Source organism: Carassius gibelio, chromosome B10, assembly GCF_023724105.1.
Source record: "Carassius gibelio isolate Cgi1373 ecotype wild population from Czech Republic chromosome B10, carGib1.2-hapl.c, whole genome shotgun sequence".
In the NCBI taxonomy this organism is placed as follows: Eukaryota; Metazoa; Chordata; class Actinopteri; order Cypriniformes; family Cyprinidae; genus Carassius; species Carassius gibelio.
In genome coordinates, this window is record NC_068405.1 from 12,853,418 (window position 1) to 12,872,141 (window position 18,724).

General features: G+C 37.8%; 1 protein-coding gene across 3 annotated transcripts in view; it reads right to left on the minus strand.

Moving 5' to 3' along the window:
* Positions 1-2,700: 2,700 nt before the first annotated feature.
* LOC127966768 (cell adhesion molecule 2) overlaps positions 2,701-18,724 on the minus strand; it is a 456,176-nt gene continuing 440,152 nt past the window's right edge. For 2 of the 3 annotated variants that reach the window (XM_052567996.1, XM_052567997.1), the window contains 3 exons: positions 17,376-17,486; positions 7,794-7,913; positions 2,701-7,125 (listed from right to left, as the gene is read on the minus strand). In XM_052567996.1, the coding sequence (XP_052423956.1) occupies positions 7,007-7,125; positions 7,794-7,913; positions 17,376-17,486 (350 nt within the window). In that variant the 3' untranslated portion in view covers positions 2,701-7,006. The remainder of the gene's footprint in view (positions 7,126-7,793; positions 7,914-17,375; positions 17,487-18,724) is intronic. The other variant, XM_052567998.1, reaches the window with a different exon arrangement.

An 18,724-nucleotide genomic window follows, 5' to 3' on the forward strand; every position in this document is an offset into this window, starting at 1 on the left:
ATTCAGGTCTTTAAACCTAGTATATCCAGTTTAACACCTGCTAGTGATCCAATTCCTCAGATTTCCACAGTAAGTCTCACAGTATAGCTGCTGTCGGCGGCTCCAGCCTCCTGAGTTCCAATCCTCTGAAAGATTGTGGGTGTCTTAAACTGCTTGAAAAGGTTTCTCATCATGAATGGCATTCCCATCACTCCACAGTACCAGTGGAGAAGGTCACATGTCCGGTGAATGATTGATGGGAAAGGTGAAACTCTCAGTACATCATTCACTTCTCTCACACCTGACACAAAACACATTCAACTTTGCCTCCATATTCAACAACATATGGAAATGTTCTCAGTATGAACACATTTAAACTTAAGAGTCCTATAAGAAGACGTATCTGGTATTGAGAATTAGATGGATAAGGGGTCCTTTAATTCCAAAAGTCTGTATGCTATTTAGTTTAGTTTAATTCTTTTTTGTCGATTTCAAGAAGCATTATGATTACTCAGCCTCAAAACGATTATTTGAAGTAATTGAGTTCATTCAACTTGCCTAATTAAAAAGAAGTTGATTCTGACTTTGATAATAGTGTTATTAAAGGAAACCTCTGGGTTCAAAACAAGTTAAACTATATCGACGGCACCTGTGGCATGTTGTTGATTTACCACAGAACACTTTTGGGAAAATGTTTTAATCTGTTTTGAAGCGGAAGTGGTTCAGGAGGCATTTAGAGCATTAAATTATTATTTGCTAAAATGCTTATTCACAAAAATATGTTTGTTCTTTTAGCATATATACTAAATGTACAAATACATTACAGTATATTTTACTATAAAAGTATAATATATATATATATATATATATATATATATATATATATATATATATATATATATATATATATATATATATGTATATATATGTATATGTATATATATATATATATATATATATATATATATATATATATAAATTAATTAATTAATTAATACATAATTTATACTGGTGAATGACAGATGTTACATTTTTGCCTGTGTGATTGTTCTGGGTTGCAAAATATAAACCATGGAACTACAGAAATATAACTGCCCTAATTCAAGCAAACAAAAGAAGCAGATAAAAACCATTATAGAAATTATGTTTCTTTTCTCAGCTAAATATATTGTGTGGCTGTTCTGTCCAGTCTTAATCTGCCAAGTCATAACAGACCCAAACCATGTTGGCAGAGGTGGTTTTTGTGATGGTGTTGCCCTCGGTGTGAGTGTGTGTCTATGTGTGTGTGTGGGAGTGGAGATTCGTCTCCTGTGGTGATTTCACAGTGATGCCATTTCCTGCCCTGAGGGCTGCTGTCTCATTTCCCCTCAGGTGTCTGCTGCTGTCTTCATCTCTCAGAGTCTGTATCTGTCTGCATGCTAGCAGCCATGTATATACAGTCAAGAACATTCTGCAGCTTAGACACACCTGTACCGTGAGTCTGCAAAAACGACATGCATAAAGTTTAAAAGCAAAGAGTAGCTAGAAAAGAAAAGTTTGTCTAGAAAACTTTGGCCATTCTGGGTGGTTGTCAGGTGTTGCTAGACAGGTGTAAGTGGCGGCTTGTTATAGTCTTCTTAATGGCTGCTAGAGGTGTTTCTTAGTTGTTTGTTGGTAAATCGTTACTAGAATGCTAATAGGCTGTTCTGTGTTGTGGCTTGTTGCTAGGCAGGTCTTTGCTTGATGCTTATATGCTCTAAGTGATTAAAAGGGTGCTTGTTACCAGGGTGTTGCTAGGCAGGTAATTGCCAAGGTGCTCTAGGTGGTTGCTAGTTTGCTAAAATACAGTTATGTGTGGTGGGATGTTGCTAGGGTGTTGCCAGGCACCTCATTGCTTGCTTCTAAGGTTTTCTACGTGGTTGCTAGGGTGCTGATAGGCAATTCTGTGTTGTGGATTATTGCCAGGATGTTATTTGCAACTCACTGCTAGGGTGTTCTGGGTCATTGCTTGTTGCTGTGGTGTTCCTTGTAGTTGCTAGGGTGCTGGTAGGCAGACTTGTATTGGTTTGTTGCTAGGGGGTTGCTAAGCATGTCATTGATTGTTGCTAATGTGTTCAAGACAGTTGTGTGTGGATGATTTTTACTATAGTGTGTTGCTATGCATGTCATTGCTTGTTGCTTAGGTGTTCTAAATGGTTGCTAGGGTGCTGATAGGCAGTTGTTTGTGGTGGCTTATTACTAGTATGTTGCTAAGCATGTCAATGCTTGTTGCTAAGGTATTCTATGAGGTTGATAAAGTCCTGATAGGCAGTTGTGTTTGGTGGCTAACTACTATGGTGTTGCTAAGTTGTTCCAAGTGGTTGCTAAGGTGCTGATAGTCAGTTTGTGTGGTGGCTGACTACTAGGGTGTTAAGCATGTAATTGTGTGTTGCCAAGGTGTTCTAGGTGCTTGCTAGGGTGCGGATAGACAGTTGTGTTTGGAGGCTTATTAATAGGGTGTTGATAAGCCTGTCATTGCTTGTTGCTAAGGTGTTCTAGGGTGTTGCTATGGTCCTGACAGGCAGTTATGTGTGGTGGCTTGTTAGTAGGGTGTTGCTAAGCAGGTAATTGTTAGGTTGTCCTAAATGGATGGTTGATCTCACTGTGGTTGTGCAGATACTGTACATGGACAGACTCCCAGAAAATGAAGAAAATCCAGATGAACTGTGTTGTGTTTAGACAATAAGAAGAACAGACAGGAAATTTTGGCATTTATTTATTTAACAATTTCATTCCATACATGTGAATTAGGCTTAAAATTGATTTTTTGAACCAAATGAATCAATACACCAAGGAACACATAAAAAAAAGGAAAGAAACCAAATGAGGCGTTTTCATTTCAGCTTGCTACAAGAAGCACAAACCCTTTGTGTTCTGAAGCCACTATCATTTCAAGAGCTAGGGAGACTGTTTTGCTTAAAAACCAGGAACTCAATCTACCAGTGCACAGGATGCTTTTCCACTACATCTGCTTCACTGGCATGCAGAAGAGTTTTGCAACGTGAGAGGAACATGGTGAAATTTAAGTAGCGTTTGTCTGTTTATCTTTTACATTTGAACTACAGACATTTCTGGAACTGTGTGTATTGTGTCATCATCGGTGCAGCTAATTCTAGCAAGGTCATGCGGAAAACTGTGAAAACAGCGTTTTCTCCAAACTATTTGTTCTTGACCTACTTGTAGCGTGTCCTTACTATGACAACTGCCCTCTTAGTGTAACACATTAACAGGCTAAATTAGAGTGCATCTTTTTCTGGTCTAAATTTTGCAACGGATCATTACAGCAACCGGACAGCTTGCTTTATTATGCGGATGTGTTTAAACAATATACAGCTTGTGTGATATGAATTGGAAAAAAGCATTTATACACACACTGGCATGAGCATTAAAAAAGCACTGAGATATTAGTGTGATTATAAGGATGTTTAAAATGCAGCATGATTGCGCAAATTAGAAATAAATTGGCATGAGGTACCTATATGAGTTAAAATAGAAAGAAAAACGCTCCATTCCTGAGATGCAAAAAAAAAAAGCAAAAAAAAAAAAAAAAAGCAGTGAATTAAAATAATGTAACTGGGTGACATCAATTAACATTTTTGATTAACAGTGTTACAGTTTCTATTCTAGCCAGTTGGTTAAAAAGACTCTTTGCTAGATGTTTTAATACACAAATTCTTTTATTTCAGTGTATGAAATATTTTGAACTCTAAACCCTTTCAGTAAATGAAAGCTGATCAGAGCAAATGCTTTTTACTTTTCACATTTCATAAATGGTGCATTTTAGGCAGGCTTTTTATTATTCTGCCAACAAAATCTGCCTGCTTATTGGTATAGCCTACTTTTTTATAGTCTGTCAGGAGGAGAAATAACCCAGGTGCATTTTATTTAAACATATTGAACATATTTTTTCTTTTTCCAAATCATGTCTGTATCCACAACATAGTGAAACAACAGTTGTAGGTGAACTGTCACTTTGCAGTTTGTAAAAAATGTTTCTGACTAAATTTGCGCTCTGTTCCAAAACCTAGTGAGCTGCCTACATAGGGAACATCATCGCCCTCATGGAATTCCACAAATTACCAATTCAAATGAACTGATTTCAGTGTAGCTTGCTGTTAGCATGTTTGTATGGTCTGTATTTTCAAAATCACAATCTTTCCATACCAGCTAGATTACATACTGAATAAATACAAGACTTTAAATCCAAACATTTTAGGCAGTCACTTTAGCTATGAACCCTTTGTAAATTCGACTGCAGTCACTAGCTAAAAAAAAAAAAAAAAGTAAACTGGAAATGCATTGGTGCATTAAAAATGTAAATACGGGGTGACAATATAACATGCAATTTATAAAGGCGAGTTTGAAGGAAAAAAACAACCAGGCATTGGGTGACCAGTCATCGCTGAAACAAAACAGCACAAAGCTCCTACTACAAACACAAAGGCAATTATGGTGGTAAAAGAAGCTGATTTATTTGTTCTTAGAAATGTTGAGTATGTCCTGTAACGGGTCAAAATCTGAGCAAGTGGATATATTTTCTTGATAATAGCATGTGATTTACTGACCACAAAGGCAGCATTAGGTCAGTGTCACAATCAGACAGACAAGTACCAAACATTGTTAGCAGTTATTATGCCAGACAGACGCCTTTCAGCCAATCCACATAAAGAGAGAGGAAGTAGAAGGAAAAGAGAAATAGATTAATGGCAATTGTGGCTTGAGTAGCATGTCAGTGGTTATGTTTCATTTCATAAAGCTTAATTTTTTTTGTGCACTGATAAATGGTTTGGCCTTCAGAAGTATGTAATCTGACTGATAACACACAGCCCTGTGACTCTATCAAAGGATACCATATTCCTAGCCATTAATAATATCCCACATATTAGAGATACATGTGACGAGACAATTACATTTGAGTAACATACTTGTACATGGAAGTGATATGTGTTATTGTGGTGCATAATGACTAAAATGCTCAAATTTAAAGCTCGACCATCTGTGGGCTTTATAAGCTCCGATATGTGGGAATGGAGACGGACTGTGAAAGCAAGTATGAACACTAATCGTCATCATTTACAGGAAACGAACATCAGGTGAAGGTGATTTAAAAGTCTCCCATTCAACAAACACATAGCGTTGCTGTTTCATTAATTATTCCACTGCTGTCACAAATTCTGTCAGACTCATTGAGTGGTTTTCAACTAAGCAAAATGAAATAATTTACAATGCGAGTCGAACAAAAACATTCCTTTCGAAAATGTTTTACCAAAATGTGATACTTGTACAGTATATACACGCCTTGAGCTAAAGCAAAGTTTATGAGGCTGTTGAGAATCTTTTATTGACAAACAAGATGAAAAAAATGTACGATTGTTCCCCACCAATATTTAGATCAGCTAATATACAAACTTGATGGAATTAGGGATCCCAAAGGCTAACCACAATTTTCACTAGTTACCACATTTAGCAGATATATTTTACAGCCTTAGCAAGGTTGTCTATTCATCATAGAAATCAACAGAAGAACAGAAAAAAAGAGACCGCAATTTCAAAAACACTTCCAAACATTAACATAACCTTTGACTTCAGTGAGCATGAAGCGTACTGATGTCCAGTTTGGGCAATGAAAGTTAGTTTTTTTACTTCACAATTGCTGTGTTAGACTGATTCATGAGTTGATGTGAGTCATTTGTGCTTATTTTTTGATTGGCCAAAACCTCACGCGGTAAAATGAGCGATATGCATGGGCAACGTTCTCTCATCGTTATTATAATGTTTAGGTTTGCATAAAACGTTTTTGGGATCTTAAATGAACTGTATATATATCTGACCAGTGATGTGCAGGTTTAAAAGCACTGAAATAGGTGCACACTACTTGTTTTTGTTAAATATCACTTTTCTGTATTGTGAGATTTAAGTGCTCGGCACAACGGTTGTGTAAACAGATATGTTCGCGGATTATGAAAATGCTGTGTCTGCGGGCCGATCAGTGCAGGAATAGACAGACTGCTTCAGAACCTAGCAGTGAAGATGCAACATCATACTACACAAACACACAACTGGGCTTGTTCTTTCTTTCTTTGCCTGGTTGCTAATTCACTAGCCTGCTATGGTTTATTTGGTGACCAGAGTTGGTAAACCTAACAGTTTCATCTAATTAAAAATACAAGGTGATTTTCGGTGGAACACACTGAGACCTTCTGTGAAGCTATTCATTTTTACGTACCAATATCTACAGTTCAAGTACAAAATACTGATTTTAGCCATAGTGTGAGCCGTCGGTTTCACATCATGTAATGGTAATTTGGAAAATGGAGCTTCGCTACGTACTGATAACATTATTAACACCTAAAAATCTGTAGAATAAAAAGGGAACCTCCCTCACTCCAAGTCTGAGTATATTTTTACTACTGTACATCATTTTTTTGGGGGAGAAACATCACAATAAATGGATTCAGCATGAATCACAACCAAAATCAAAGTAGAAATTAAAAAAAAAAAAAAAACGTAACAGAGCACAAAACATTTTTTGAAATCATAACGCTGAAGATAAAAAGCAAGCAACCAATCAGAGGCCTGACAAACATGAAGGCATTGACTGAAACTCGGCGGACATCTGTATATTTAGGCACTGTGAGAGGATGAAGGGTGAGTCCTTACTGAAAAATGGCTACAGATTATCTTCTTTTTTCTACATATTTGGAGATTTTGACTTTTTTTGTACTACTTTGGGGTGTTTTACAGCTATTTAATGATTACAAAAGGTGACATCTTCAGCAAATAAGTTGCTTGTGAAAAGGAGGGGGCGAGCTGTTGTCGAAAAAAGCAAAAGAAATCCATACCGAAATGAAAAACAACAAACTGAATGGTATAGAAGTGTGAGAAGAAGCTTCCGCTGCTGTCTGAAGAAGTTCCTACAAGGTGCAGGGAAGGAGGGAAGGAACGAGAGGAGAGAGAGAGAGAGAAAGAGAGAAGGAGAGAGAGAGAGGAGCGCAGTGCCACTTGCAGTCTAAATGAAATACTCTTTCTTTTCTTCTGCGTGTGCGTGGTTGCCGTCAGCATTGATGATGGCTGTGTCTGCGTCCGGGGCATCATCCGCTCCTTTGGCCTCGTTTGTCAAATATGTGCCTGAGAAACACACACAAGGTCTTTGATTTGAAGATTTTTTAAATGTCAATGCAACATTACAATACCTATTTATGTGGACTCTGGTAAAAAAAATATGAAACTAATAAAGTGCTGGAAACTTCAAAATGGCAATTCTGTATAAGAGAATTACAAAGTCCAAAAGTCTGAGACCACTTGTGAAAATGCAAACCATTTTTATGCACTACTGGTCAAATGTTTGCAATAATTAAGATTTTATAATGTCTCTGAAAGAGCTATCTAATGCTAATGTGATCAAATTACAGTAAAACAGTGATGTTGTGAAATATTTTTACCCTTAAAATATTTTAAAATTTATTTATTCCTGTTATGAGTTTTCAGTAGCAAGTATACTAGTCTTCAATGTCACGATTATTCAGAAATCATTCTAATATGCTAATATTCTAATATTCAAGTTTATATACTGTTATTGTAATATTTAATACTAATAATGTATATAAAATGTTTCAACTTTAAAAAAATAATAATTCACAATTCAATTGCCCCTATTTTTCATTCATTATACTAAATCTTAAATGATTCAAAATGCTGTTTATATACAGGTTGTGAATCACAGGAGAAGCCCATTATAGATAATGAAGTATTTTTGAGTATTATTGTGTCTACATTTGACAGAAGAAAAATCGTACCTTTATGCCGTGCCAGGTAACGTCCCAATACAATAATTAAGCACAGAGTTGCAAAGACGACAACAGCGACAATTCCACCAATCAGAGCATGGTCTGGTGGGCCTGACAGGGCATTAGGATCTGTAAGAGAGAAAGAGGAGGAGAAAATGTAGTTTGTAGGTAAATGTAGGTAACCTTTCTCATTTCATCAAACTTTTCCCCCCCTTCTAAAACATCAGAAGGCTGACAACAAATATTTTGGACTAAAGCTTTAGCCCTCTCCTGGTCAAGGAGTTTAAGGTCTGTCTGAACTGACAGGTCGAGCCATATGGTGGTCTGACAGGGATATATGCATGCCTAGAATGAAAGTAAAGAGGAAGACATGGGCCACAACAAACATTGTGTCATCAGCTGCTCGTAACTCACAAACATACATGGTCAAAAGTTGTTTGAGAAGGGTCATAAATTTCCTAGAGGACCGAACACTGCAAGTTGTCAAAGGAGATTTAATCATTTTACATTTCATCCCCATTATCACGAAACCCCCCATTCTGGATTGTTCTTAGAACTCAGCCACTAGAATTATGCGCTGCGAATGCCCCTATTGATACCAAAAACAAAACCATTCTTTCTAAGAGTTTACAGAGTAGAATAAAGCTCTTGGTTACAGCAGACAAGACCCGCTGTTCAAATTGTAGGCTACTTCATTTCATCCCGACCAGACAATACTCTTGAACCTCTAAGAGTATTGTTAATTTAGAAATGGGTTTGTCTGCTTTCTCTGTGGTTCTTTATTATGTCCCTGCTTAGTGCCATTTGGAGTGGTACATTATAATTGACTGCATGTGTTGCATCTGCCACAGCGTGTGCGTTTAATCCGGGCTGTGCTTTGTGCTGCGGGAGCTTCCTAACCACTGCCTGCAATTACTGTATCAGCTGCACAAAGCCTGGATAAACTCAGGGCCAGAGAGGCATTCAAACAGTCCATCAGCTCTCATTTTGGTAATGGAGAATCCCACCTCGGATCTACATCGGCTGGGCGCACCGGCTCCAGTTCTCTCTGATTGACATCTCATAGACCGGCCGTTTTTTTTTTTCGCTCTCTTTCAATAATAGCATTTCTTCTCTTTGTTGTGTTTACAGGAGGAGTATAAAAACCTACACGCTGCATCTGACTTCCCTGTGACAATCAATCACAATAAAAAAAACAAAATATGTGCAGATCTCTATCACCCTTTTAGCGGCTCGCTGAAATATGAAATGTGGAATGGCTACTCGTATCTGACAGGCGCATGTTTCTGAATTTCCAACGGTGAAAGGCTGTGGTATTAAACTCTCTCAATTTTTATGACATCGATAAATCAAACTTAAGTTCCAAAAAGTATCGCCACTATGGGTGTGTGTGCGACTTTTAGTTCAGCTATCAAACAGCCTCACTTTCATGCCTCTTCAACCAGAGTTTTCTCACCGAACTCTACTTCTCAGTAAACAAAACAAATTCTTGGCACTGCTATTCTAAATATCAGTACTGTGTTCAAACACTTTTGTCCCTGAACATTAGACTGTGAATCTCAAGTACATCTCTCAGTGTTGTGATAATTAGCCCTTCTCTGTCCTCGCGCTATTTTTATCAACACACAGTGGGGTTGCCGTGCTGAGTGTCGTCCTGTAGGGCGACTCCATTGACACTGTGAGAGGCCTGGTAATCTCTAACTATATTAAGGATCATTTCTGCAGTTAGAGAGAAGGAGTAACATAGTTCGTTCCATTAGTCAAAGCAAAACAAGAGTAGCACGCAGCTCCAGATCTCACACTTTCCCAGTGTGTGACTTATACAATGACTTTCAGAGAGGATGGGTCAACTTTTATAGGATTTTTAAATACTTTTTTAAAAGTCGTTTTCTATTTTTTTAGGTCCGTGGAAGTGTTATGCATCTCTACTACAATAATTATGCTACTTAATGTGGAAGATTTTTATCAATAAGATTTTAATATAATATAATATAATATAATATAATCAATGTGAATCTAGCCATTTTTGTTGATAGTTATTATTCCATTATAATCCCATAGGTTAAGTATAGAAAAGAATATGCCTATGGCTAGATTGTACAGACTAGATGAGAAACATCTGGTCAGACATACAGAAAGGGCATTTCTCTATTCCAAAACAAGTAGGGAGTCCGTTCTCTATAGGGAGGTATCACAATTGTAAGCATAAGGAAAAGTATGACTATTTGGAACGCCCTGTATACTGTATATAATGAGATGCCACCTGGCATTCGGGAGATCTTCTCGCAGAGAACGTCTCGGCTTCATTTCTCACTGAAATAAAGTCTATCTTCTGGAAACAAAACCCAGAGACCGTGTGATTCCTCAGATCCATGGCAGACGAAAATACACTACACTTAATTAAAGCAATTTTTATGTAGTGTTCAAAATCCTCTAGTGTCGAACTCTGAGGAAACGTTCCTCGTATAAATGTATACAATTAAAACTTTATGATCTTTCATTTTGACTTCCTCTAGGTTGTATTCAAGCTTTAACTGCTTCCACAAACCCCTTGCATTTTTTACCCTGCACTTGGCTTACTATTTCTCTTTCTTAGCTTCTCATTTTCTGTTCTTGTGCACCGCACACAGGCTTAACTAATCAGAGCGTTTGTCCTTAGACACGCAATAGGCTTAACATAACAGAAGTGATATGTTTCCTCTCCCCCAGCACACATTATCTTTTAATAAGGCCTGCGACAGTCCTTCCCTTATGATTTAATATTGAAGCACCGCACGCACATTCCTATTTTAATATTCATAATTTCTTCCCCTGGCCCCTGCATTGTATGGTTCTGGCAAATGTAACAAATTAACGGCAGTGAAACCGTACCGATCTGATGGTGTGGGATATAAATTCGCCAGTGGCGCATCTGAGAAGAGGCTCTCAATCCAGCAGCGGCTAAACAACGATGAAAACAGCTAAAGCGCCCAGCGCGCGGGAACCCCTGCGGTCACATGAATTCTTAAAGGAAACGGTTTCTGAGGAGAAACATGCAGGAAGCATTCTTTTAACAAATCCACATGGCAGGGGTTATGAACAGGCCTCGGGGGGCAGGAGCAGCAGGGGCGGCCATGTTGTGCTCTTGTTGGGATGACATTTCAAGGTGAGCGTTACCATTAACTCCACATGCTAATTCGGGAGACTGGCACATGCTGTCTGGGAAATTATTTTTACGGTAATCTCTGCTATATTTGTGACAATGCCTTAAAGGGAGACATTGAGCGTGGGCTGAGTGTAAAGTGAATGTAGGAAAGCGAACGTCAACGCTTCAGTGATCTTCCTTACATATGTGAGCTATTGAAGGACAGTGAAAGAGAAAGTGCTGAACTGGAAATCTTCACCTTCGTGGTACAATCGAACACTGGAAATTATCATTTACAGGGTGACTTCTGATGTGCTTCCAAACTGAAATCTGCAGAAAGACAGTTGGCCTACCGAAAAAAATCGTAACATATCAAAACACCGCCTTCTATGTGGAAGGCAAATTCAATGGAAACCTCCCAATAAATCACCTAATATGAAAACCCAGCGCAAGCTATTCAATGGCATTTATGATTTGATTGCTGTATGCATGATTTGCTCCAACTCTTGGATTCAAATGTTCCTCCACAATCAACCAGAAGCAAACCAAATTACGCATAAATTGTAAAATGCAGTGGAATGGAAAGATAGTGTTATTAACCGAATTATGAGTTTAAGTGTGAGCTCATTAGACTTGATTAGAAACTCTGCTGGATATTAAGCTGTTTACAATAAGATACATCAACATTAGTCCTCTGTGTCTGAGAACATCTGCAAACCTCCACATTTAAAAGGGTTATTTACTAATTTCTGCTTCAGAATAAGGTTTATTTATTTTGCTATATATATTTTAATATATTAGATATTTTTATTTGCTAATTTTAATGAAAGTGTAAAAATACTTTTATCCTGTTTAAAGTAATGTGCAGTGATGACTATAAATAAGCCATTTCTAGGTACATTGGCTTTTAGGTGGGAATATCAGACAGTAACTTTAACAGTTTTTCACTTCCATTTGGTGACTCCATTTGCACAGAAATAGCACATTTCACTTTCAAATACATATAAAAGTTTATATTAAAGGGATAATTCACCCAAAAATGATAATTCTGTCATTAATTACTTATCCCCATGTCGTTCCAAACCCATTATACTTTCGTTCATCTTCAGAACACAAATTAAGATATTTTTGATGAAATCTGAGAGCTTTCTGACCCTGCATAGAAAGCAACGCAACTACCACATTCAAGACCCAGAAAGGTAGTGAAGAATTCGATTAAAAAAGTCCATGTGACATCAGTGGTTCAACTGTAATACTATGAAGCTATAAGAATACTTTTTATGAGCAAAGAAAACTAAAATAGCAACTTTATTCAACAATTTCTTCTCCTCCATGTGGAAGTTCTGTCAGAAACAGAAGATTAATGTTGACTGATCTTAGGTTAAACGCGCTATACTCCATATGAAAATGTGGATGGGTTTTGTGGACAAAAAGCATTTTTCTTCACTGATGAGAAACTGCCTTTGAGATGAATGAGAATTCTAACGGATAGCTTTTTTTCAAGGTATTATAGATCTTCTTAGGATCCGCAAGGCTGCAGAAACAGGTTAATAAAACATTCTACAATTATTTTATGAGTATTTTACAGTCTCTTGAACAATCTAAAAGCATAGCTTTGGCTGATTTCCCAGTTAATGGGCACTACAGTGTCATTTCTGTCTAGGAAGCCATATGAATATTCTGCCTCAGACTAGAAGATTCTATAGTTCCTGTTCTCTCTCTGCATGTGCAGGCTCACTTCTCTTCATGACACACCGGCAGCAGTAAAACTCAGCCAATTAAATACTATTAGATGTCTCTAGGACTCTGTAAATATATAAATAAAGATAAACAATGGCTTAATGCACTGTTTAATAAGTCAATTATTTTCCATTTTCTGCTGAGAAAGAACACTTGACAACTGTGTCTAATGGAAAACTGTTACCAGGAAGAAAAAGAGACTGTTATATTCTAGCTGTGTGGCTCTCACGAGGGCCCAATCTAGGAAATACACATTAAACAACCAAATCAACCATTCCATCCACTCTCCATCCATGCAGAAAAGAGAAAATAGCTAAATGCTCCTTGTCTGTCTTTCACATCCCTTTGCCCAGCACAGCAACCTCTTAAATGACCTGCGAGTCTTTAGAGGGCTGATTTACATTCCGGATGCTCTTGAGAGTTGATCTAATGCCAAACGAGGGCAAAGGCGGGCTGCTGAGTTGGTCAGCACAGTTTAATTAGATTTTCAAAACAAATTACGGCTTCTAATTGTGGTTAAAAAAAAGTGTGTCTGGAGAGAGAGACAGAATGATTGGACCCAAATAGGGAGAAAAAAGAAAGCAAATACAGGTGTTCTCCACTGAGAGGCACGAGCAGGCAAGTCACTGAATGATTTGGAGACTTTACAGTGTAACATTCATAATTAGGCCATCGTGTTTCAGTCTTGACCTGCAGTGAATGCTGGGAAATGGCGAGCGTTCGTGTCAGCAAATTAAAGCAGCTCAAGGCTTCCAGAGGATTACTTAAAGTGTCTCCTTTCCACAGAAACAAAATGAACGAAGAGAGTCTTATTCGTAATTCATATTCGGTGGCAGAGTTTAATGATTTGTCTTTTTTCCTTTCCTGTTATATTTTAAATTGTTACCATAAGTCTTCCCTCGACATGACTTAATGTGACAGATCATCAATAACCGCGCCGCGTGACCGAGGAAAAAGACCTTTGCATTACATTTTAATTCCTCCTGTGTTGTGTCATCTTCAGAAAGGAGAGCGAAGAGGGCGCTCAGGACTCCTTTCTCAGTATTTAACTAACCCTCCAGGGACATGGACGGCTTCTGCTGATGTCCTCTGGCAGCCCCTCCGAGGAAATGCTTTTTCATTCTGGAACACACCTTTCATGGAGTTCGAATCGATAATTCTGAGATGTTCACTGATATGAAGTTCAAAATCATTTTAATCCTTCTACTGAGAATAAGCAGCAGGATGAATGATTTCCAAGATGAAATTCTCTTTCGGTGCTTCTAAAACCCTATTCGGGATTCGGTTTCTGGATATATGTCTCTAAAGCAACTGTCTGTAATCTTTAGCATTAATTCATACAGGATAAGTAATGTCCACAGAGATGGATTGTGCCCAGGTGGACTGCAGATATTATATCTTTTTTTTTTTTTAGATATGTTAAAGTCCACTTTTTGGGGAGATAATAATAATTATATTTTAAGAGCTTTGCTGCTGCGCCAAAAAACAAAATTGCAGCTGGCTGCAGTTTGGAAGACTTGTAGACCAAGCAGAAACCTCTAAGTGGTCATTTACTATGGCTAGTGGTCACTTGCCTGCTATTTAGCAATAACAAACAGGACAAACATTAAAGTCACCTAATTAATATTCATAAGCCAAGCTTATAAGGTTTATAACAAGTTAGAATTACTCAATTTATCATCATTCCTCAACCCCTATTTGTGCTTAGGGTCGCCATGGTTTTGCCAAGTAAGACATGTTCCTGGTTTAACATTTTTTGTTGATCTTGAATTAACATTACTGTCCAAAAATACAGATTTACCCAATCCCTACCCCTTAAACCTAATCTTACCTATAATTTATTCTTAAAATCAGAGGGAAATGATAGCTATTTAACAAGGGTGTAGCTGCACCTAATCCTGATTGTAACCCTAAAACTGACATTTCCTGAAAAGTTATCTCTTAATTTTGATTAATTGATTGGTTTTCTTGTTCTTATTGTTTTTGTTGTGAGGAAAAAAGGTTTTAAAAATGCCGAAATTTCCCTTGTTTAAATCTTAAAACGACATGCTTGTGTACTCTTTGGACTTTGCTAAACAGAAAGAACACAATCCTTTCTATCGCTTTCACATGGGTAACAAATGTCAAATGCATTAAGAAACAATAGGAAATTCCCCCATTTTTCTTAAATAAAAGGTTTTCAGTTTAAGGTTGCAGCATCATTTTTACTGGAACATGTATGTGCAGAATTATTATTATTATTATTATTATTTTTTAATAAAAAACCATCACGGCTACTTTAGAATTTTAATCAGGCAGAATTGCCTTGTGATTCACACATCCGCAACTACAAGCAGTCATGTGACTTGAAGAAATAACTCAAGAAACTCAAAACGTGGCTCTAGACTTCTCATAAAGCACTAATTGGATGTACAAAGCTTTCCTGGGATGCACATACTGCTTGCAGACCAGGAACAAAGTGTTGAAACTTGCAAATGACTCTCTGAGGATTGCTCATTTGTTTGCTTCTTACTGGGATTACAGCCCATGAACAAGGCCATATCCAGGCCACAACTGACAGGCGCACATGTGCCTATTACGCTCCTGTGGTGTGGCCATGTTGAGTAATTGCTGGGTTTCTGGTCAACGCTTCAAAAAACATATGTTCCACTCCGCACTGTGAGACTCCTTACAGGAAACTCCGCCATGTATAACATGTCTTTTTGAAAAAGGGTCTTGGAGGAATCCACATTGACCTACAGCGGAAATAATAGGACATCATTCGAAATAATTAATTTTTTTTCTTCAAGCCAACATATTTCAAAGCTTCAAAAACTTCAGTACTTCCACGATAGGCCCTTTTCTGTTTATGTCCTGGAGTTAAATCCAATTAAGCCGGGTAATTCTTGGCAGACGTTGGACAAGTTTTAAAAGTTTTGTAATAATTTAGCAAAACTGCTGCGCTTTGTCGTCCTCTCTTTCATTTCTGGCCTTGGCTAATGAACCCAGACCCGGACCCTCCCTAAAACAGATAAATTTCTGCACTTTCCTCTCTCTGTCTAAAGACAAAAGGCATAACCAATCATTATCCCTGTAAAAGTGTCTCCGTGGGACAATAACGGCGCAGGGGTCTACGGCAATGCGCTTTCATGCTTATTATGAAAAGTGAGCTGTAAATATTTTAAATTCTCAGCATCCCCGGTACTTCATTCAACCTTTCAGCTTCATAAGGTCACAGCTAATTTGCAAGCCATAAAAATACATTTGGCGGATTTAACAGGGATGGGAGACACACTGATGGCACTGTCTGGGCCCCATGTTTCTTTGAGGAAGAGTTATTATTCCCATTAAGCCTTGCAGAACGATGAGGCCAGAAATCCACCACTGGTACGCTCCCATTGATCGTGGGCAGGAGAATGAGCTGCTAATGCATTAAGAGAAATAAGATCTGTTAACACCGCAGACATCCAGCATTACAAGCTTGGAGAGAACTCCTTTTCTTTGGAGGGAATATGTGCGGTATTTCTTCACAAGTTGCTGATTCCATTCTGGTTTTAAAGGATAATTTCAGCATTACCTGGCATAAAACTGGGATATCTTCAGGAACGGGAACATACTGGTGCTGGATAAACTTTAATCTTGAGTCAAAGACAACAAAATCCCATGGTTAGTCCAAGTTATCCTCAAGTAAGCCACTTTGAAGAATGGAACCACGAGAAACCATAATACAACATAATCACAGCCTTTCTGTTTTTCGTGTACAAACTTCCCTTAAAGTTGCAGGGCTGCACCCATCACAAGTCACACGAAAATAGGTAGACATTCAAATGACCTTATGGAGAGTCCATGGGGAGTGTGAATTTTTTTTTTTTGATACACCTTATAAATCACACTGTCTATATTTAGCTGAAACATTCATAAACAAGAAACAAAACAGACCCTGATACCCCTGACACTGGACGTTCACTGCAACGGTCTGAAGAACACTTAAGTCACATGGTACAGGTATGCCTACAGGCTTGGTGTCAAGGCACGTTACTGATGGGGACTGTTGTTCAGACCCTCTAAAGATGCACAAACTCCAGGAAAGAATATAGTTAAGGTGAACCAAGCTGAATCTAATACAGATTGTCATGTACTGACCCCCAAAAGTTGTCCCAAACCCATATGCTATCTGACGTTATGATATATGGCATGCTGTGAAAACTGCCTTGGATGCACAATTGTTTCGAGTCATAACTTTTAAGAGCTTCAACAGAAGGGAAATTATGTAACAAATACATTTTTTGAGGTTGTAAAACAAGTACGTTATACAAGAAAATACAAGATTTCACATTACATGCCATTTCTTATTTGTGAAACTCAATAGCAGTTTTTGCGTGAAAATGGGTTTTGTGATAGCATGCTGGTTTTAAATGATAATGAGTAAACAATTAAAATTGGCATTTTTTTTCTTGATTCATACCTTTAATAAGATGGGTTGAATGACACACAAAGGGCTCAAACTGTCACATCTGAGATGCTAGAAATCATAGTTAGAACAAATGAACGGTGGAAGGAAGAGATAGGAACTAAACGAGGAAACAAAAAGGTGCAGAGTGACTGTTGAGTGCAAAAGCGCTCCAGATGTCCTTGGATCTGCAGAATTCAGTCAGAGTAAACTGGCTTGGGGAAAAGAAAGAGAGGTATAGGGATGTGTGAGGGAGACCAGGAGGAAAAAGAGGAAGGGCAGTGGGGTTGTACAGTACCTCTGTTACCGGTGACAGCAGAATTGAGATGCTTGGAGTCTAAGGGACCTGTAGTGTCTGGGAGGGTGGGTGCAGGGGAAGTTGTGGATGGGGACGATGTGGTGGGGGCATCTGTTGTACGTGACAAACAACAATGACAACAAACATGTAAACAAAAAAGGACGGATAAAAGACAAAACAATAATGACAAGGGGAAGAAAACATTCCTATAACAATGGAACAAATGAAACACAATAGTTGTCATGCTGACAGAATGCAAATAAAATCTGAATGGGTTTAATTTAACAATACACGCATGAATAAATTATAAAAATAAACAACATGTACACTACAGCTGACATTCCAGAAATGTATGCTTTTCTTTATGATGTTTATGGATAATGGGTTTGGTGTGTGTATAATATATCAAATCATTCACGACGGTAGCAAAGTGACAGTTTTGCTCGCAAAATGGTAGGGAAAAGCAAGCCTCATACAGAGAGAAAAGCATCAATATTTGATGAACTATCAAAAGCGGTCTGCACAGCCGACGTACTGGAGAAAATGTGGAGGACAATCACCAAAACAAGGCTTTTGTTCTTGATCATATATCTTTATAGCAGGGAAGTTCAGAGCTCAACGTAAGTGTATTAACAAAGTAAGTGTTCATCAATTGGTGTTTTATTTTTTTGACAGGAGGTCAAGAGCTTATGCCCAGTTAACATGCCATTATCATGCTTTTTTATAGTATTTAGTTTTACACTTGTAACGGTCAACCCTTACTAGATGGGTTAAATTAATTTGGGTAGGGTGACAGACCAGATCAAAACTGTTCAAAATATTAATAAATACTGGACAGACAGCTCAAATGCCAAATGTTACACAATAAAGGAACAATATCATTAAATTAAATGTTTATTAGAACATGAAAAAAAAATCATAGTGGATAATGATTATCCATGTTAAATTTTATGTATGTTAAATATTCCATAAATTTATGCTGATAATGAAAAAGCATTCAAGGAGTCAGGATCCGTCCCTGAATGTTGTTTCATTGTGTAGAGAGGTCCAATTTTAAGGTGCAGTTTAAAGTGAGTGATTTATGCTTTTAAAAACAGCGGGTATCATTCAAGCCTCTTGAACGTGATTCTAGTTCCACAATCAGCTTAATGCTGCCAGCCGCTTTGCATTCATAAAGCATGTTTAGTGCAATGATAAGGACATGAGAGGAGAGTTGGGCTCAAGTTGATAAGCTAAATCACTAGTCTGCCTTCGTACTAATGGACTCAAGCAGACAAGCAGAGTAATCCAAATGATAGCTCAAAATTGCACAGCAGCTACCAGCTCTGGCTAGCTAGAAATTAAACAGA